Here is a 20,530-nt window from a genome sequence, read left to right as displayed (position 1 = left end):
TTCTGGTGCAATCATGTAAAAGCGAGGAGATCGGCTCCGAGCATGTCTTACGTACATTGATGGTCGACGCTGATATGTTCTGTCTTGGCACGCATTTTGCATGCCACGCTGTAGTCTGTACACGCCCCGGTGGCCGGTGTGCCGCAGCAGCAGCCGTTCGACAGCTAAACTGCTAAAGGCCAGACCACCCACTTCTGAAATTAAGCAGCACAATGCACATGCACGAGGATTCAGTTCGAGCGTGCGTGCGTCAGACGCCCTTGCGCGAGCCGTGTTAGATCAGGGATCGGACGTTCATCAAGTTCTTCGTTACGCAGCGTGCGTGCGTGCGTGTGGCTTTGGTTCTTTCCTTCCCCTGCTTAATTTGCGCCCCCACCGCCCGGCAACGGCACAGGCAGAGCGAGAGAGAGAGAGAGGGCCGGAGGGGGGTTGGCGGAGCACGCAAACGCGAAAAGAAGAAAGAAAAGCGAGCGAGACGAAGATCGATATGGCCGCGCCACCTAACACAAAGATATATCCAAATGTCCAACTCCCGGTCGGTCCTCGTGCTGCCTTCCTGGCTAAGCGAAGCCTTCCGTGCTAGTAATTCCTTCTCCTCCCTTCCGTCTCGCCGTCGCAGGCAGGCACGGATATACTGTAATATCTGCCGCCTGCGGCCTGCGGGCTTATATATAAGACCACCCCCACCACCACCCAACAAGCCAGCAAGGCATCTCCGATCCATCGACGACCCTACCAAGCATATATAGTGCGCACATCATCATCATCATCCGATACGCACTGCAAATTAACAACAACTCGTCTTTCTACCCTCTGGCTCGATCTCGGGCGGGCTATATCACAGGTTTAGGCCGGCATGGACGTGCAGTCGGCGCCGGGCGCGGCGAAGAGGATGTGGAGCTACCTGCGGGCCGTGTTCCTGATGCTGCGGAAGGGCAAGCGCAGGCTGCTCCTGGGCCTGCACCTCCTCATGAAGCGCCGCAACAACAAGGGCGCCCTCGCCCGCTCCGTCGCCACACTCCTCTCCCACTCCCACCACGGCCATGGCTACGGCCACGCGCACGCGCTGAGCCACCGCCGACGCGGCGAGTACGAGTTCTCCTGCAGCGGCAGCCCCGTCGACCCGCGGCGCCGCTCCAACGCTTACTTCCCCTGCCTCCTCGGCTCCGAGGCCGAGACCGCGCCCACGGCGGCGCTGCAGTACCAGTACAGGATCGAGTACGACAACTACGCCGCCTCCACGGCCGCGGCAGAAGCGGCGCCGGAGGAGGAGCGAGATGGGGTTCTGATGGAGGAGCTAGCGGCGGGGGAGGACGAGTGCGGGAGTACGTCGGCGGAGTCGGTGCCGTCGCCGCTGGTGGCGAGCGCGGGCGGGTTCTCGGTGCGGGTGTCCAACTTCTCGTCCGAGGACGGCGGCGGAGGCGGGGAGGCCGTGGATGAGGAGGCGGAGGAGTTCATCAGCCGATTCTACGAGCAGCTCCGCCAGCAGAACCAGATCGCGCTATCCGCTGCTCCCGTACCCGCCAGATGAACTGATGTGCATGATGGTACGCGCATCGGCATCGGCATGCATGGAGCTGCCATGGCTATAATTAGTACATGCACGGTTTGCACATATGTTTGGCTTGCCTGTGCGTAGCCGCTCTCGCGCGTCCATGCATGTACTATTGTACTTAAGTATGTAAACGTGACAACGTAATACGTGGATCGAGTCCCTGATAGTTTTTGGTTGCTGGGACAGAGCCGTGATGTATTAATAAATCGTGACTTTTTCTCGAAAATAAAAGTTTTTATTGATTTCGACGGCATATCGATCGATACACATAGAGTATCACACCCCGGCCTCTGCACCGAAAACGCACACAGCTAACCAAGTACGAGACAAAAAAAAAATTATTACATTGAAAGAAAAGTAACATCTCTATGCAGATTCAATCCGCAGGCTAAACCACCACCCATTGTGGGTAAAAAAGTCTCTGACCACTTCCTCTGACTTGTTGCACGTCATCAAAACTAGCTGACGATCCTCCGGTTTGGGGAGGATAGACCAAGTACGGAGCCAAAGAGTGCAAGAATACAAGACTACAAAGGAGAAGTTAAGTACTTTCTATTAAACGCAATATCATTTCTGCATAGACAAATTGCCCAACATAAAACGGCAGCTCCAACCATAAGAAGCGTCTTCAACCTTTTATTAACCCCCCGTAACCATGACCCAAACATATGAGGGGCATCGCGAGATGAAAATAGATTAGAACCTATTTGGACTATTAGCCACACAAAACGGGAGACACGACACCGGAAAAAAATTGTGTTATATTCTCATCCTCCCATTCCAATTGCATTTTAACAAGTTGTCTTTAGTTAAAGTGACGCCCCGCCGCAAGAACCAATTTTTTTTTTAATCTTTAGAAGAATCTTTAGATTCCATAACCCTTTGTTGAAATTCGGGATGTAACCTGGTCCAACAAGGCTTCGCCTGAAAGACATGTTGGGAGGGAAAGAAGCGAGAACCTTTGCCAAATGACATAAATCGTGACTGTATCTTCATCTTCGTCTTTTAATCATCATACCAATATACATACTCCCGATCGATACACATGGTATCCGCTTAAAAGGTACACTTACGTATTTGCATTTTTTGAACCGGAACACGTAATTGTACTTCAGTGACAAAGAAGTCATGGAGGCATGCGCGCGATACGTACATGAGCACGCTCTCTAGCCACGTGATAGAAATTGAATCGATGCAAGACGAAATCCACGAGCTAGCTAGCACGACGGCTAAATTTGCCGCAAAAGATTGTACACTTTGTGTGATTACTGGATTGATCCAACCCCGGCGGGGAAAAACCATATGCATACACCGGCCCGGAGCCCCGGAGTTGCGACTCTTCTACGTACTACCAATCGGTGCATACAAAGCAAAGTTCAAAGCCTTGACTTGGGGGCGTATGCGTACGTGTCAGAAACTTACAAAGGCATGTGCATTTTTTTCCCCGAGGAAACACCCTGCGGACGCAAGCACTCACACACACGCACACCCTACCCCTATGAGCATCTCCAAGAGATTGGACCGCCGGCAGATTATCTTGAGATTGACGAAGTCACCACACGCGCCTTGTAGTTGTCGGGTACGTCACATCCACCGAAAACACAACGCCGATTAAATTCTGAAATAAATACAGGAAAATGCGAGCACCCAGAGTACTTGAACCTGGGTGGACTGATTCCACTGACCAACCATTCAGTTAGGCTCAAGGTGTGTGCGATTATTGATGAACCCCAAGCTGGCCAGCGGTATGACTTTGGCAGAGCTAGGTAGCAACCGCGACCTTAATCCGGACAAACAATGGAGTCAGGGCTCCTTCCATCCCCGAAAGGAAACAATGAAACACGACTTGGAATCTCTCTTGCGGCAACAGATGCTGTCGGTTCTCTAACTTTCTCCAAGAATCACCAGCCATGGACAATCATGTCTAAGTGTTTATACTCTAGAAAAATACAATCGCTGTCTCGGTGTTAGGATACAGTCACGTACTATTGTGTGCGGCTCAATTCTTAATTCTCGAGCAAAGTATAAGAAAGCAGTACCATACTCATCCTCAGAAACAAAGAGGCGTACTTTTTTTTTGACAGCACGAAGAGGCGTACGGTCATGTACAATGGTTGATAAAACTGTCTTATCTTAGATGTTACACGTCATTTAGAAAAGACAACAAAACATGTTGTGCAATAAATTATCTCTTAGTGTTATATCTTAGAATTAATGGTTAGATGAATAAAATTAACTAAATAAATGCTAAGAAAAGACAAAATCTAGTACGATGAGAAATTTGTCTTATCATTCTTGTGAAGAGATCATCTCTTAATTAAGAGAAGGTTTCTGTTTTTTTTTCATTTTTTCTTTCACGTCAGATTTTATCCTATGTGACATCGCTAAGAAAAAGCTGATGTCCCTAACACTATTACTGATGATTTTTCTTCTTCTTGAGAACTGACTGTAATGAATAAGAAGACACTATTCTACTCGGTTGTGGGCTGGAGTAGTAGCAATCTGCGAAGCAGGGCTGAGCAAATCGCCGAGTTCGCCGTAGTCGCAAGGCCGTGAGGCGCCAGGCTACTAGTCTAGTACCACTTTCTTGGGCCCGCCCATGCGCAGATCTAACCAGATTAAAGCCCAACTCGGATGCGTAGAGCCGTAGAGGCAGGCGTCAGCTCTTTCAAGTTTCGCCACACGCGCACGGCAGGCGACTAGGCGCCAAGCAGTTGCGTTTGGCAAAGCTGGAGTTCGGGATTTCCTCCCTGGCGGTACGGGACGGCGGCGATGGGCTGCTGGGGTGGCTCCTCGCGGCGGCACGGGCAATGGCGCATCCTTCGATTCGCTCCCGAACAGTGAGACCCCTTCTTCTCATCGCGGTCCTTGATTTCTCGTTCGAGCTTAATTCGAACGCGCGCTGACGCGAGCACCTCTGGGGATTGTTGCGTAGCAGGAATTTGAGTAGCAGGTTGGTGGTGGAAGGTGGAAGCAGAGATCGGTCGCTTGAAACACTGGGATCATTCGGCGCAGGTCGAATTCATAGGTATGACTTATAATTACTACGATACTCGTGTCACATGCCTCTTAGGTGTTTGATGGAATGCCTGCTGCGACCTTGTTTTAACCTCGCCGGCTACTCGTGTGCTCGATTCGTAGCACGGAATTGGCCCTCTACATGAATTTGATGGTTGCTTATGTTCATCTCTCGCCTACTGATTCAATGACCCTAAAGAGTTGGGTTAAATTATTTTTTGACAAGACAATGTCTTGTGATGTTTTTTTTTTGTGCAAATGTCTTGCGATGTTTGATGCACCTTCTTGAATCTGCACTTGCGGCCTTCCCTTTAGAATCACACAAGTGGTAGTGGTATTTTATTCGAAAAGGGGGTGGGAGTGGTATACTGGCACTAGAGCTTGAATGCATCATTAGTTCTTTCACGTTTTACCATGTCTGGCAAGTTTGATTCTGAAGAAAAAAATCGAATGCTAAATAGTAGTATTACATATGTATAAAAAACGGCCATGTATGATCTGTAGCATGTCTTATGAACAGTTTGAGAGGAATGACCAAAGTCATAATTTATTCTTTGTTTGCCTTTTCCTGGTAGGTTACAATCTTTGTGTACACAATACTAAGGTTTTGAGTTTCCCAAAAGAAAGCAAAAGTTTACCAAACTAGAAGTTTAACAGCTATGCATACTTACTGCTAACGAACTATTATGTGGTAAATACCCATTGGGTGTACTCCAGTGTTTCCTTGTACGTGTAAAATGTGTCCATCCTTTGATGTTCTGTCAGGGAGACTGGTTATGTGGTCACCACCTTCATCTGCATATTTTTGCTGCACTTGGTCGGAAAAACTGAATGTAGTGTCAGTTTGCAATCCACTGAGCATCTCTCTAGATTTCATATGTCATACCCACACGCAGCAGTCTGTTATGAGGGACACATGTGATCTTCCCTGGTTGCCTGAAGTTCTTCCTCATGAAATTGTAGACGTAGTCAACTATTATTTTCTTCACAAAACTGGCATTTCGCTCTGCCACCACGTTAATTTCTCCTAGCAGATGAACTACACCATCATCCATCTCTCTCTGAATTAATTCAATCTCATCCATGCACCCGTTTGGTGGACTAGCAGTAATTCCATCTGAAAAACTTCTTGGCAACCTTGCATCTTGAACTTCAACAGAAGACTCTGATTCTTTGATTGAATTATCTTCTTCTCCAATGGAATGACTACTTTCACTGTAGAGTGATACTTGATGGATGAATTGCTTCAAGTGACCAATGAGCAAGTTCTCGAACTCTCTTGGATCTTCTACTTTATTGTTGTATCCATAGCGCACCACACATCGGAATACCCTGTACTCTCTTGGTTCCACATATCGGAAGAGGAACCGTTCGTTTGTTTCTATGTTGCTGATTGGTAAGTACTTTATTGAGATAATCACAAGAACTGAATGGATGGAAGGTACTTTTTCGACCAAATGAGGAAGTATGGGTGGGATTCCTTGAACAAGCTCAGAGTACAAAAAGCCTATTCCGGGTAGCCTAGCGAGATTTCGCCTTGTTGCCAACTCTGCCACATAGTTGTTTGAAACTTTGTTCTTGAGCTCATATTTGTACCGGTGAACATGAACATAGTGCCATGTGCCCATTATTAACATCAAAACCGCTGCAAAACCTAGTGGAAGGTATCCACCCTGAGTAAATTTGTAGAACGCTGAAGATAAGTAGATGAGCTCTGCACCACCAAATATTATTGGAAATAGTGCGATCCACAGAAGACTTGTCTTCCATATCATGGCCATTACCAATGTGACTAGAAGTGTTGTTATGAACATCACAAAGACGACAGCAATACCTGTATAATATAACGATTATGTGAATATCATAGAACTGATACATTATGATTGAAAATACTAAAGTGAATTCATTATGGAGAATACTTGTTACTTCTTTGATTTAATAAAAATAAGCTGACAGGTCGTAATGCCATGGAAGAATGGACTGACACGTCTTAACTAGACACTAGATTCTTGCTTATCTGTACAATGTTCATAGCTCAGGAAGGTTTAACTGGTTCTCCTTTGGGCTTGTGCAGTTTAAGCAGTAACGGCCTACAGATATTAACATACAACTTGTCTATAATCTATTAGGGCAAACATCATGTTGAGAGCAACTTCAGTGCACTGTGTTTTGTATTGTTGTTGTGGGCCTGTGGCAACATCAAATTACTGAAAATAATTATGTGGCAGGAGTCATGAAAAACCAAGAGAAATTGCACCGATCAGCTGATTGCGAAGGAATAATATAAGCATGATATATCTCAATATTATAGCAGAAATTATCTTCAAATAATGAATTACTCATTCCTTTGTTTTTATCTTGGGGTATAAGGGTGGTGTACAGAGTTGAGGTTTTTCTTACCATATGCATTGCCAATCTTGTCTGTAGTTTTGAAAATGGCTGTCACAGCTACACATAAAATCATTAGTGCATAGTTGATCTCAGGGATGTAGACTTGTCCATGAAACTTTTTTGAAGTGTGGATGATACGAACTCGTGGAAAACAACCTAGAATTTGGGACTGAGCAATGATTGCAAAGGCGCCTGATATCATAGCTTGGCTTGCAATTATAGCAGCAGCCACGGCCACCACAAATGTTGGCCAATATAATGGACCTGACAACAACAAAATGAGTTTGTTGTCAAATGCATCTTTAAGTGCCTAACTTATGCTATTTCTTAGCCAGTCCTTTTATGTTCTCACCTGGGATTGACTTGTAGAAAGTATCTGCAACATGTTCAGGATAGATTCGAAGATATGCAGCTTGTCCAAGGTAAGCCAGCAGTACTGATGGGAGCAGAGCTACAGAAAAGCCAATCTGGATAGCAATAAAAATATTAATTACTTGTCTAAGTGAAGTAAAATGAAAAGCATAAAAAACAAGAGAAGTTCAAACAAATCCATTAACTGAGAAAAGTAATTTTGATATAAGAAGGGTTTATATCTTTTCGTAAGTGTAACTGCACAAAGTCTGTTCTTTCTGTGAGTTGTCCGTTTGTGTGCACACGCATTATAAGCTTAGGAAGAAGGTAAGAACTGGGATGGGTTTGCTTACCTGAACTGCTCTAACATTGAAGTGACCAAGGTCGGCAAACATTGCTTCAGTTCCTATTTCACAGGAAGACAAAGTATTCATTTTCAAACTTCTGAATAAACAATGCACATCTTTTCTTGTTCTCTAGACCAATATGCAGCATTCTGTGGGCCTATTCTATTTAGTTCCAAAGATTGTCTGTCAACATCTTAAGTGTATAAAATAGATACTCCCTCCGATCCATAATAAGTGTCGGGGATTTGCACTAACATTAGTACAAATTTGCATGAACTCCCCGACACTTATTATGGATTGGAGGGAGTATTTGATTGCATTCCAAAGTTCTGTTATGAACTCATGGGAGCGAAATACCTGTAATGCATAAAATAACACCTCCAAGCGAAATCCAGCCATCCTTCCCATTTCTTTGGAAATAGTCCACAATATATTTTGGGTTGAATGCTTTCAGAATGCCAATGTCATGTTTGACCAAATTATAAACTCCAATGCCAGCAATTAAGATAAACCAGGTCAAGATTACTGGACCAAATGTGTAACCAACTTTGTCTGTACCAAAGCGTTGAACAAGAAAGAGGACGATCAGAATGCCGATTGCGATGCCAGCAATCTGTCCTGTTGTTGAGGTTAAAAGAGTCAAATAAAAATGGCAACAAAAATAGTACTTTAGCTAGTGAGTAGTGACATTGATGTAACTCTCTCTGCTGAACAATGAGATGCATCTTAACAATTGGTATACCTTCAGTTAACGACTTTGCAGATTGCTTGATTCCCCCAACTGCACTAAGCACTGCAAAATAGTAGAATACCAAAAAAAAACTTACTTTAGATAGCTGAAAGCAATTATGCTCATAAATATATTCTTGTGGCCAATTGGATATTCTATTGTCTAGCAGCACAGTAAAATTTTCTGTTATTCTGCATGGTAAATTTCTCTCTTCAATACTACTCCCTCCGTCCCATATTAAGTGTCGCAACTTTGTCTAGATAACCACGTACATACACACTAAAACGCGTCTAGATACATGCGTATCTAGACAAATTTGCGACAAGAGGGAGTAGTATTTAACTAAAATGATAGTCATTTAACATGAGTGTGTGCTTGATTGTTTCATAATGTAGATATGGCACACTATGTCCAAGAGTTCACATGTATGTTAACTATCTTTTGCATGCACATCATGTTATGTTCAACAGAGATGAGCTCAAAAAAAGAAAGTTCACCTGAAATACATGGAGTTAGCACGCCATCACCGATGACCATCGATGTTGCCAGAATTGTCACTAGAAAAAGTGTGACCTTAAATTTTGGACTACTTTCCATCTTTTCTTTAATCCAATGAGCCCGCTTGACACGATTCGAGGGGGACTCTAACTTGTAATGAGAGACCATTGCATCTTCAGCCTGCTGATTTGGTATCAAGCTAATCCTAGCATACCGAGATATTAAGGAATAAAGTGCAAATGTTCCACCTGCAAAGATTGTGAGTTGATAAGGCATGTCAAGCTCTAACACGAACAAGATTTGTTTTCATTTATATGTCGTCTAAGTACTTAACACATATTTAATTTTTTTTGATGAAGCAAAGTTGCTTTATGCTCATGACTCTAGCACTTTTAAGGCTGATCATCAAGGGGATTCTAACCAGTTACTGTACTAATGTAGTGTGACTGTTTCAGTATCTATGCTTATTTTGATTTCTCTATGTTTTCTCCGATGGCCCTTCTTGATCATTCATTTCTACATTTTTTAAACATTTGTAACAAAAGCATAATCTTATCTAGTTCCTAAAAGCTTTTTCTGTAGTCATATAAGTTTTGTCTAGAGGATGAAAGGAAGGTATTTACTTACCATCACCGTTGTCGTTAGCTCTCAAGACAACGAAACAATATTTCATCAGTGGAAGGAGAGCCACGGTGTAGATAATCAGAGACATTACACCAAGGAGGTCATCTGTGTCCGTGATCCCATCAGTAAAGGTGCTCGAAAACACATAGAGGGGAGAAGTTCCCATGTCCCCATAAACCACACCTAGACTCTGGAATGCCAAGCTTAGTGTCGTCACCCAGCCAACCTGCTTTACAGTTAAAAATAACAAATTCAGCGTCAAATTTCAACATTACAGCCTCCTCAAGTAAAACAGCTTGTATGGCTAGTTGTAATTCTGCGTTGATGGGATGATATCATGATACATAAGTTACTTTTAGCAGCCTTCCGTCAGAAGAATGTTAAGTGCAAACTGTTATGTTTCTGTGAAAATTCATGGTTAAGGTTTATGAAGAAGTACATGTTGTAACAGGAATGGAAAAATGTTGATGCTATTCTTTTGCTTGTAATAAAATGAAGACTACTGTATGGTAGAGGAAGAGTAAGGGAATAACAGACCTTAGCTGCATAGCTTTGGCCACCGGGAATCTTTCCAGCCTCCATATGCAGTGAATCACATCTCTGCAGCCTCCTTGGTGGCAGGGGCACCTTCTCTGATGCAAATGTAGAGTTTGCACCCCCTTCAGCAGCTCCATTGCTGCTTGTTTTCTGAGGCTCAGCCATCCTCAAGGTTTGAGGTACACTACGGCCGACCTTTTGTGTTGTTGAACAATAACTTGCTTGGACAATAATTTGCTTTTATAGGCATACTGGGTGGGGCGAGCCATGACATAGGTTGTTACTTGCAACTGTGGAGTATGAATGTGGAATCCTCGTGCAACAAACGGATTTCTCATTTGAAGTCAAATACTGTTATCACTTGCTTTACTCACCAGAGTCCTCTTTCAATGCTGTACTGCTGAATCTTGTGATCTGAAACTAGGCCATGATAGGAAGGTGGCTACGGGGGGAGGCACAGTGACTTTTCCATGGTAGCATCTCTTGTCACATGTGACTTGTGAGTGCAAGTGACAAATGGCATTTCAGTTCCAATTTACTTCTGGTTAATCCGTGTCATTGAAAAGAACCGGTTCCCTTGTCATTTCATGGGTTGAATTTGGTTAGAAACTTATAATTATAGTCACTTGGTTTGATATAGAGCTGCAAGTTTGTGACCCTCAGGGTACCCTTTGACCCTGCTTAGTTCAACCAAATGAACTAAAGTTTGAAAATGACACAACTTTTTGAAAAACTAGTTCATTTGTTTGAACTAAGGAGGGTCAAAGGGTACCCTGAGGGTCATGATGTTGCACCCTTAGTTTGATATCATGTGGTAGCATTTACCATGCCTTAGCTAGGAAGGAAACTGTGCAACACAGATTTAGCCATCAGTTAGGCATTGAGACAAGATTTCAGTTGCCACTTAACTCTAGCACTAGCTACCTGGGGACCTCTGTTGGCGTGTCTGTATCAACATGCTTGCAGCCTCGCACTGTATATTATTTCTATATATATGTTTAATGTTCTGAGCCTCACTTGGATACTCGTTTTGGAAATCCTGTCTTTATCAGGATTCACACGACGAAGCAGAATGGCCAACTGGCCATTAATTCGATTCGTCAAGAGCTTTGAACAGTGTGTAACTGACGGCCCAAAGTGGGAGCCCGAAGAATTGACCTAGGAAACCACATGGCGAGCTTGAGCAGCTATATCAGGCAAAGATCAAAGATGGCTGGCAGGCGTGCTTTGCAGCTTTGGTGGTTCCAACTCCCTTTCGTGCATGCCGTGCGTCGCTCTTGCAAACGTGGAGTACTTGACCATATATGACTTTCTCGTGCAGGGATCCTCCAGAAGAAAGAAAGGTCTTGGTGATGGTGGCATCTGGAAAGGAGGAGCCGCTGAGCTGCACGCCTGCACGGGCCTGACTGAAGGGAGCCAAGCTCGTCTTGCCATGTGCGTAATCCCCAAGGTATATCTTGGACTCTTTCGCACATCGGTTCTTACTTGGCTTGGCTGCTTCCAGTCGTCTTGCCAAAACTTTCCAGGTTTGTTAGTCTCTTCCTCGCTACGTGGGAGATGAGCGACGGATTTAGGACAGGAACAAGTAAACGCCACAATATTTCTGCTGCGATATCCCTTTGTTGACAGCGTAGTTAGGATAGTACGCCACACAATATGGGGATGCTAAGTGCAAGCCGGTATCTTTCGCCTCATTTTTTCTGCTACACCTTTTGAAGAAAAACAAAGACCCGATGATGACGGTCCATGGATGCCCAATGCTTCTCTTTGACGGGTTTGTTGTTGCTGCGTGCTTCGTCATGTGTAGGATCATGGTCGCGTGTATATGATGCCATCGCCGTTATCGTCTGTTTCCGGTCCTATCCAGCTGCAGCCATCCTCCTTGAATCTTGACCCATTGCCCCCCTCGAGTCACCAGTTCAGCAAGTCCTTGCATAAAGAGAACTCTTGTTATGGTGCATCGTAGGATCGTAGCACACACGGTTGCAAACCCAAACTGGTCCTTTTTTTTTTGCACTGGTCCATGTTTAGGTGCTGCAGTAAGCTTGCGCTGGAGTAGTTCTTGCTCGTTTTTTTTTTGGCATAGTTGGATTAATTCTCCTATTGTTCTTCTGTGGTGCCATTGTAATAACCTCTGCATCATCAACCAAATGATGGAGGCCCGTGCGGCCCCACTAGGCAAGAGGTGTCATTTCGGAGGAGTTTACATTTATCATTGACGTCAAAGCCCACCGATTGACTAGTAGTTTATTGGGCCGTCAGTTGTTGCAGCCCAAATATAACTTTCTCTTTCTTCTCTTAACTCGAGTGCACATTAAGGTAACAGCTTGTATGCTGTTGGGCCCGGGCCCACTGATTGTAGCAATTCTATCAAACTTCTGTTTTTATTTTTGTTTTCTTCAGCTGACTAGTTCTTTTTTAGATGACCACATTTAGTTCTGATTATTAAAGCCCAGGCCGGTCGGTGTTTGCCTTAACCTAATACTCCGTATATGAAATATGAGTAGTGCTCAAGTACTACTGCTGCCAGCTTATGGTTACAACTTCTCATCCTCAACTCTATATCATTGGTCTCCACTACATAACCGAAGTTTGCATGCACTCAATGAGGACTACACGCATGCATATTAGATATTAGATAAACCTATAGTAGACCTTGCTTTTCCATTTACTACAAACAATAATCTTGACTTTCCACAACTGAACTTAGACGCTCTGACCATGTAAACAATGGCCGAACTCACTCAGGGCAAAAGAAATCAGGATATGCTTATTGTTCATGGAAGTCCCTTTCAACGTGTCGCCACACCAGGGAATTGTATATATGTGCCAGTAGCAGTTACATACATATATTTATTGGACCCACAGGAAATATGCTTCAATTGGTAGTGGAAATTCCGGAGGATATGTGTCTTGTCCTTTTATTACGAGTGGCCGGCTTTGTTCTTTCCTCCTTTACGAAGCAATTCCATTTCATTTCGCTTTCGGTATATAAATATTTGTTCGTCCTCTCCTTGCACGTGGCGATTCTGGGCATCTTGCTAGTACTATAGCTCGGAGGGAATCGGAAGAACGCCAGAGGCGATGGCAGACAGATCGTCTTAATCTGTGTTTGACCATATTTGACTATGCCAACATGAAATTCTCCATGTCATGCATAGAGTTTGTAGCTTTGTGGCTATTTATTTCTGTTTAGATCACATGAGCAGTACTTTTACTCCCTCCGTTCCATATTAAGTGACTCAAATTTGTCAAAATAAGGATGCATGTACGTCCAAAAAAAGTTTAGATACATGTAATATTTCGTCACTTAAAATATGAGACGGAGGGAGTATTTTGTATCTTAATGATGTCATGTGTACTAAATTTCCAAAGCCAGCCTAGTGAACAGAAACTATCTTGCCCTATATATAAAGCAGGGGTAGAAGTCAAGACTTGTGCAAGATTACAGGAGGTTCTAACATATAAACTTGATTTTTTTTAGTATTGCTAGCGTACGGCCTCCCTCCAATGAATTGATCGGATGATATGAGCAGTAGTAGTTCAGTGATTAGGCAACGATGACGAGAAAGTAGTTGTGTTATGTGGATGGCCAAAGAGGCCAGCAACCTGTCAAAGTCGAAGCATTGGGGGGTTAACCCTTAATCCTATCCTACGTGTGGTTTGAAATTTTCAGCTTCACATGCCTTCTTCTTACAGTTCCAAACCAAACACGAGACCGACCGCGTAGCTAATCAAGCTTACTACAGCCACAGGGAAGACGACTTGTCCTCTGTGCATCAGTCCTAGTTTAGCTGAGGGACAGCGTCAATCAAGTATAGTAACCATCTGTCAATGCCATACTTAATCGCGTGATGGATAACCTATCCGGCTGGAAAATCCGGCCTCGATCATCTCTGGTGTCTGCGTGACAGAAGAGAGAAAACGAGAAATTGGGAGAGAGGGAAAAAGCGAGGAAGACAATGGCGACAGCAACCCGGGGACTAAGGGAATTAGGGAGTTGATCAACGGGGACGGGTAGTGGGACAGCACCAACAGATGCGTGCACGCGAGCACAGACCGGCTCGATTTTTCTTTTCAATCGCCGGCGACGACAAAAACCAGTCAAGCCCATGGTGGCTTGGTCAAAGCGCAAGGACGATAGCAGCATCAGTATGATCTTTGTCTTAGAAACTAAGTCAAATTTTTTTACTAAATTTATAAGAAATTACCAACATCTGCAACTATGACATATATGAACGGAGTGTTGTATAATTTTTCTATAATCTTGGTCAATTCTCTCAAAAAGAATGTCTAAAGACAAAGCTATATTTCGGTTTGGATGGAGTGGTCAAGGTTCCTTTGTACTAGGATTGATCAAGCGAAGGTTCACCGTTGTTCCTTTTCGTCCACCTTCGTCTTAGCAGAGCTTCAAAAACCACACAGGCAAGTTTATCCCTTTTATTTGTTTCCTTCACCACAAAACCTAAAGCGCTCCAGAATCCACTCGCTCGGGGTGTGGCCGTGTGGGCAACACGAATGCGCGAGCTCACGATCGAAGCGAAGGGGAGAAACGTGCGCTCCGCTCCGAGATCGATAGCGAACTTACATACAGTACTCCGTAACTTAAATAGTACCAACACATAGAAGAAGAAAAAACGCGAGCCTCGGAAGAGCCCCCAACGCGGCAGAACGGAAGGCACCAAGCAGAGCAAACAAAAGAAAGAAGAGAAGAGAAGAAGAGGGGCTGCAGTAACGACACGCCGGAACCACAAGAACGAGGCGGGGGCTGTTTGTTGTCTTGTGTTAAACACACTTGTGCTGCTGCTAGACGGCCCCGGCTAGCAAAATCAGTCGCGGTCACTAGTGAGCGAGGCCGGGCCGTTGCTGTCGTCCCCCGTGCGTGCCAGCCTTTTCCTTTCTTTGCCTTGCCTTGCCGGCTTGGCTGAGGCTCGGCGCAGCGGAGGTTCCTGGGAACTTTCGCGGCCACCCGACCCCAAACCCGCCCTCGATCTGGAATCTCGATCCGCACGACAGGTTTAGATGCCGGGACCCACTCCCTGGCCCTGCTTTGCTCATATTGGGGCCTGGTCGCACTCCACTGCTACGCACGTTTGCGACCCGCGAGCAGCAGCTCGGCCGGGGCTCGATTTTGCATACGAGACGTGACAGCGCGCGGGTGAATTATCACGGGATGAGAGCGAGTGAAAAAGGCGGTGCGTGCTGTGTGCCGACGAGGACGGCACACACACACGCTCGGAACAACAATCTAGGGGCGGCTTACCGGCTACGTGGTTGCGTGCTGGTCGCTCCTCCCAACCCCGGAACGGGTCGCGCTCTTCGAGATGGATGGCTTTTCCTCGCCATGCCTCTTCTTCTCTGCGATCCAGAGCCTGGGCTACCCGGTCAAAGGGTCAACTGGCAGGCACGCTCGGCCTGTTACGCGCGTGCGGCGGTGCTGGGGTTCCCACTTTGCCGTCGCGGCAAGCAACGGCTCCTCCTGGGCCCGGAGAAAAGTCGACCCAAGGGCATGTGCGTGCGTCGTGCAAAAAAAGAAAATCGGGCGCTCCGGGGCTCCAGTTCAGTGCACAGCTCACAATTGCTTCGTTGTACGGGACGCAACGCAACGACTTTGGATGGAACAACGAACCAAAACATGTGACCGGATTGATTGGCCTCTCTTTTGCGCTGGGATCAACCAACCACCATCTAGTCGGACATGATCACTGCCCTATTTGCTCCAAACAACTGTGTTGGGGCAGGGCGGCAACAAGAAACATACAGTAAAAAGGAGTCCAAACTCTGTCTTGAACATAGATAGCAGAGGCAAAAAGAGGAACGGGCCAACAACTTTCTCATGCAACTGGTAGATCACACGCTAGTAGTATCAAAGTTTATGTACAAACTTCTTTGTTCATCCTTTTCTTTGTACAGTACAACCATGGTTACATGGACGACGGCTTAGCACAACAGCAGAGCCCTCTCTTTTTTTCTCCAACTCATCTGGGACCTTTGGAACAATAATAACTAGAACACGATATCTACAAAAAAACGACCCCAACACAACACAAAGGAAAGAAAATAAAAAGCTAGCTCGAGGAAGAAAAAGGATGAAGTAGCGAAGAATTTCTCTCTTTCCCTCTCCCCTTTTTTTCATCCTCTCTTCTGTCTGTGTAAAGACGATCTCAAATCTACTCAAAACACCCTTCTTCCTTTAACTTAATCTTGGACCCTCGCTACCGATCTCATGTTAATATAAAGGAAACCGTATATATCACAGGATGCGATGGGATGGCTGATTAATTTACCACACGTATATATAGCATGATAATATTACACTACACGTACTTACGGACGGGACGATGCTTGGCCGGCGAAAACTGTACAAGATGTGAGGACTGGATGGGGTTCGATTCGGTTCTCTCCTCCGCTGCCGGAGCCGCCGGTCAGGCGCGGGCGGAGAGCACGCGGCCGTTGCTGTTGCTGCTGTTGTGGGAGCCCCGGCAGGAGGCGACGTCGAAGCCCTGGATCCTCACCGCCGGCGCGTACGACGGGGCAAAACTGTGGTCTCTGCTGCTGCTGCTGCTGTTATAGGAAGTAGGGATGTGGTGGTGGCTGCTGCGGATGTGGTGGTCAAAAACGGCGAGATCCGAGGCCGGGGCCCGCTGGTTGAGGAGGAAGTGCGGGTCGTGGACGAGCGGGTTGTCCACCCGCGCCGGCGGCGACCCGCCGAACATCGCCCAGCCCTCGTCCTCGTCCCCACGCGTCTTGTGAAGATTCCCTTCTATCTGCTGCAAACAAACGACGGATTTCGGTAAGAAGACAGAGATCAAAACGTTGAAAAAAGAGAGAGCAACTGATTTATGCGAGAGAAGGAAAAGGAATTTTATGCCAACGAAGAAGGATCTGAGTTTTAGAAGGGGGATTTATTCCTTGAGATTTGAGCGAGAGAGAGAGAGAATCGATGAGCGGTAGTAGTTGAGTAGTAGTACCTTTCTGGTGTTGCCGGAGGAGTTGAGGAGGAAGGGCGGAGGGCCAAGGATGAGGTCGGCGCTGCAGGGCTGGGCCTGGACCCTCCGCGGGCGCGGCGCGCACAGCACCGCCGCCGCCGCCGCCGGCTCCCTCCCCCCGCCGCTTCCGGACGACGACGACGACTCAACGAACAGCCTCTTCATCGTTCCCGTCGGCATCCTCTTCTGTATCAAAAAAGCAGAGGCCTCTTGTTCTTCTTCGTCCTCCCTCCGAGACCGATCCAAACACGAGTGAATCAATCGAACTTTCCTCTCTCTCTCTCTCTGCGCTAAATATACACACACCTAACTCCGCCTCGCTCGGAATAGGACTGAAGCAACGGGGAGGTTGGTTCTTCTTGGTTGGTTTGCCGCTGCCTTGGTTGAGACGAGAAGAGTCTCGAGGCGGACGGAGGCCGCAGGGCAATGCGATGGGATGGGAGCGGGTGCTGCTGACCGCCTCGACCACCGCGAGAAATATAACCAACCTTCTGCGTTGGCGCCAGCCATGCGGTCAGGTGGACCACGTCTCTCCTCCCCCGGTTTTCCTTGCCAGTTGCCTATGTACAATTTGTTTCAAAATTCTTTTCCAATTTCCTTCCTTTTATAAAAGGCATCGCTCGTGCTTCTCCCTTCCTTTATTGCCCACCGCTGGTACTAAGTACACTTGCTCGCCCATGTTGGACTACGGAGCGTGTTTGGTTTTGTGCTTGTTCGTGCAGGCCACAAGCCGGAATAGGGCCTTCAATTCTTTACCGTTCTTCACGTGCAGAGCAGCAGGATCCAACTTGTGCTGTGTCTCTCCCGGCCGGCCTCTGGAACGAATCGAACCTGTTTCTTTTTTTCGCTCGGCTTCTTTATTTCCGCCCTTATTCGAGTATCCAGCAGCACCTCTTCTTTACCGAACATTTTCTTTCCGGGTCGATGGCAACCGCAGGAGAATACGAGACGGTTATTAGCGGTACATGTTTACAAAGGGCCGCGTAGAATTTTTGTTTGTCTGTTCAGTTTCCCGAGGCGGCAGCCTTGGATCTCACGCCTGGGGGCCAGATCTCGGCCGCCCACCCGCCTTCTGACACGCACGACGCGCCGACCATCCGCTGTCCCCCACCATACTTTTTCCTGGAGAGGAACAAATGATGATGGAGTGATATTTTCTGCTGCCAAATTACCAAACTGACCCTCATGTGATATGGGCCGTCTAGCACGTCTTCTGTGAATTGCGAACGCGCTGTAGGAGACGCAATGGGCCATGCTTTTATCAACTAGGCGAATGGGCCTGATTCTGGTCGTATACCTACGTACGAGACAGGTAATGTGTCCACTGGTGAATTGGTAATGGGTGATGGGCCACAGGTATGGGCCCTGAATAAAAGAGGCCGATAAAATACAGGGACCGCTGGATCAGTCCGCGGTTTGGACTTCGGAACGGAGGGGCGATCGAATGGCCGACGTATGCATCAAGTTTCAGTATACCCCCGCCATGATTCATCAGATAGTTTCACACAATTTTCCTGCCAAAGAAGATAAATAGTTTCACGCAATTTTCAATTTCCACTTATGTAGTTGCTCAGCAAATTGCAAACTGCAAAAGTTTGATCTTTGTGAAGAGCTGTGTAAGCGTTACCTTCCACAGATAGAAAAGCTGCGAAAGTTTGATCTTAGTAATGGAACAGGGGTAGAAAAGCCCGTTTTTGTGCTGTCACCTACCCCCGCGTCGCTCCCGAAGGACTCCCTTACTCTTTCGTAGTCGCTCAGCAAATAGCCAAACTGCGAAAATTTGATCTTTGCGAAGAGTTGTGTAAGCGTTAGTATCGTTTCATTCTAGTGTGGAAAAGCCCTTTTTTATATCTAAGAAAGAAAAAACATTTCGAAATGAATTTCAGAGGCAAATCCGACTGGAGTACATGGTAAACTCAAGAGGTCAAGATCATTACAGAGTCCCAGAGAGTGCAGGGTCAGCTAGATAAGTATAGCTTTCGTGGTGGTGAACGGAATGGCAGCGTGATGGCTGAACCGGTGGTAGAAGACGGCGGCGGCCACGGCGGAGTAGAGCTGCACGGTGACGGAAGGGAAGAGGTACCCGGGCAGCATTCCCAGCAGCTCCCACACGGAGTCCCCCGGCCCCCAGACGAGAGCGATAGCGTACACCGGGTACACGACGAGAGGCAGCAGGCTCGCCGCGCCCACCAGCACGGCGGCCTCCTGCTTCCTCGCGGACATCAGCCGCCACGCCCGCCGCAGATCGCTTGCGCCGCCGCCGCCGACTTCCGGCTCTGACGACGATGCGGCGGTGGCGGCGATGGCCACGGGGACGGCCGCGGCGAGGCAGAGGCGGGCGAGGGCCCCGAGGAGGAGGACGAACAGCAGGACGCCGGAGACGAACGACGCCACGGCGCCATTGCCGGAGCACGCCCACCACCAGGCCGCGACGCACGCGGCGAGGAGCGCCGTGGAGGCGAGCTCCGCGGCGGCGAGGAAGGCGGCGGTGGCGAGGAGGCGGGGCCCGCGGACGACGATGACCACGAGGGGCCTCCCGGGAAACCGCGCCGTGGCGGAGGCGGCGAGCGCGACGGCGGCCTGCGTGGCGAGCTTGCTGCCCACGTACGCGAGGTAGAAGAGGAGCAGCGTCTTGCCGTGGTACAGAACCTTGCCGCTGGTCGCCTCCGGGTAGTAGTCTCCTTCGTCGTCCTCGAGGAGCGCGTAGCGGCTCCAGGAGGGCGGCGGCGGCGCGCCCGTCGCGGTCAGGGAGAGGAGGGCGGCGGCGGCGGGGTGCGCGGAGCGGACGGCGAGGGAGAGGAAGACGAAGGTGTGGGCGAAGATGAGCGCCACGGCCCGCAGGAACAGCCCCGGGTTCCGGCCCGGCAGGATCAGGGATTCCTCCACGAAGCCGGCCCATAGAGACAGGCCCGCGGAGCTTGGAGCTGCAGCGGCCATGGCGGAAATGTGGAGTTAATCTAGTCTGGCAAGCGTTAATTGTTCGGGGCTTACGAATGGAGGCGGTAGTGGGGGATGTGAGGTTGGAGCTTAGAGTTTAACAAGGATCAGAGCGGCCATGGCGGGAATATTTTACTTGCAGTACCGTGTTTGGTGTAGCCGTGTATGGGATTCAAACGTTTTCCCCATGCTTAGTTGGTCGGAGACTATTGGAATAGTTTGAGGGGAGAGTATCCTTGGGGCACAAGGGAGCCTACTGCTCATCCACACACACCAAACATCTTGTGATATGTTCATAGTGGAAGAACTGTGATTCTTCGCAGGTTGAAAAACAATATGTTCACGGTAAAAAGAATTAGCGTGGTCACCCGCACAGACTGTAAGGCTAAGCATTTTGTTTGACCTTATTATCCTGCAAACAACATAAACGAAAATATTACTGGTGCTATTTCATTCCTCGGTTTGTATTTCATTAATGAAGTTTTAGTTTGTCGCATGCTCAGTTTCTCCTTTTTCCGCCTTGGCCTCGTTCTGTTAGGGAGTTAACGGTGGG

General features: G+C 47.3%; 4 protein-coding genes and 1 long non-coding RNA gene across 7 annotated transcripts; 2 read left to right on the top strand and 3 right to left on the bottom strand.

Moving 5' to 3' along the window:
* Nucleotides 1–589: 589 nt before the first annotated feature.
* On the top strand, nt 590–1,808 carry LOC100828986. The gene has a single exon (XM_003567382.4). The coding sequence runs from the start codon at nt 857–859 to the stop codon at nt 1,529–1,531; it is 675 nt and encodes a 224-aa protein (XP_003567430.1). The 5' UTR covers nt 590–856; the 3' UTR covers nt 1,532–1,808.
* A 2,261-nt stretch (nt 1,809–4,069) lies between these two features.
* On the top strand, nt 4,070–13,499 carry LOC104582937. Its single transcript, XR_731036.3, has 4 exons — nt 4,070–4,395; nt 4,494–4,583; nt 11,104–11,501; nt 13,097–13,499. It is a non-coding gene; the product is annotated as an uncharacterized LOC104582937 (long non-coding RNA).
* On the bottom strand, nt 5,087–10,418 carry LOC100837465 (potassium transporter 5). Of its 2 annotated transcripts, none has more exons than XM_024459763.1 (9): nt 10,052–10,418; nt 9,518–9,743; nt 8,890–9,138; nt 8,405–8,455; nt 8,020–8,280; nt 7,669–7,721; nt 7,317–7,431; nt 6,974–7,228; nt 5,087–6,407 (listed from the first exon to the last, which is right to left on the bottom strand). In XM_024459763.1, the coding sequence occupies exons 1-9, from the start codon at nt 10,214–10,216 to the stop codon at nt 5,440–5,442; spliced, it is 2,343 nt and encodes a 780-aa protein (XP_024315531.1). In that variant the 5' UTR covers nt 10,217–10,418; the 3' UTR covers nt 5,087–5,439. The 2 variants fall into 2 exon arrangements, with proteins under 2 accessions (XP_024315531.1, XP_003564996.1); XM_003564948.4 differs by having other exon boundaries at nt 9,518–9,740; nt 10,052–10,416.
* Nucleotides 13,500–15,881: 2,382 nt separating the features above from the next.
* On the bottom strand, nt 15,882–17,599 carry LOC100837160. 2 transcript variants are annotated; one of them, XM_010234473.3, is made up of 2 exons: nt 17,023–17,599; nt 15,882–16,818 (listed from the first exon to the last, which is right to left on the bottom strand). In XM_010234473.3, the coding sequence occupies exons 1-2, from the start codon at nt 17,218–17,220 to the stop codon at nt 16,477–16,479; spliced, it is 540 nt and encodes a 179-aa protein (XP_010232775.1). In that variant the 5' UTR covers nt 17,221–17,599; the 3' UTR covers nt 15,882–16,476. The 2 variants fall into 2 exon arrangements, with proteins under 2 accessions (XP_010232775.1, XP_003564995.1); XM_003564947.4 differs by having other exon boundaries at nt 15,882–16,821; nt 17,023–17,597.
* A 1,238-nt stretch (nt 17,600–18,837) lies between these two features.
* On the bottom strand, nt 18,838–20,377 carry LOC104583369. Its single transcript, XM_010235288.3, has one exon. It carries the CDS (start codon nt 19,975–19,977, stop codon nt 19,003–19,005), a length of 975 nt encoding a protein of 324 aa, XP_010233590.1. The 5' UTR covers nt 19,978–20,377; the 3' UTR covers nt 18,838–19,002.
* Nucleotides 20,378–20,530: the final 153 nt, after the last annotated feature.

The sequence above is a fragment of the Brachypodium distachyon genome, chromosome 2, assembly GCF_000005505.3.
Source record: "Brachypodium distachyon strain Bd21 chromosome 2, Brachypodium_distachyon_v3.0, whole genome shotgun sequence".
In the NCBI taxonomy this organism is placed as follows: domain Eukaryota; kingdom Viridiplantae; phylum Streptophyta; class Magnoliopsida; order Poales; family Poaceae; genus Brachypodium; species Brachypodium distachyon.
Note: the sequence above shows the minus strand (reverse complement) of the source record. Positions and strands in the feature narration are given on the sequence as shown.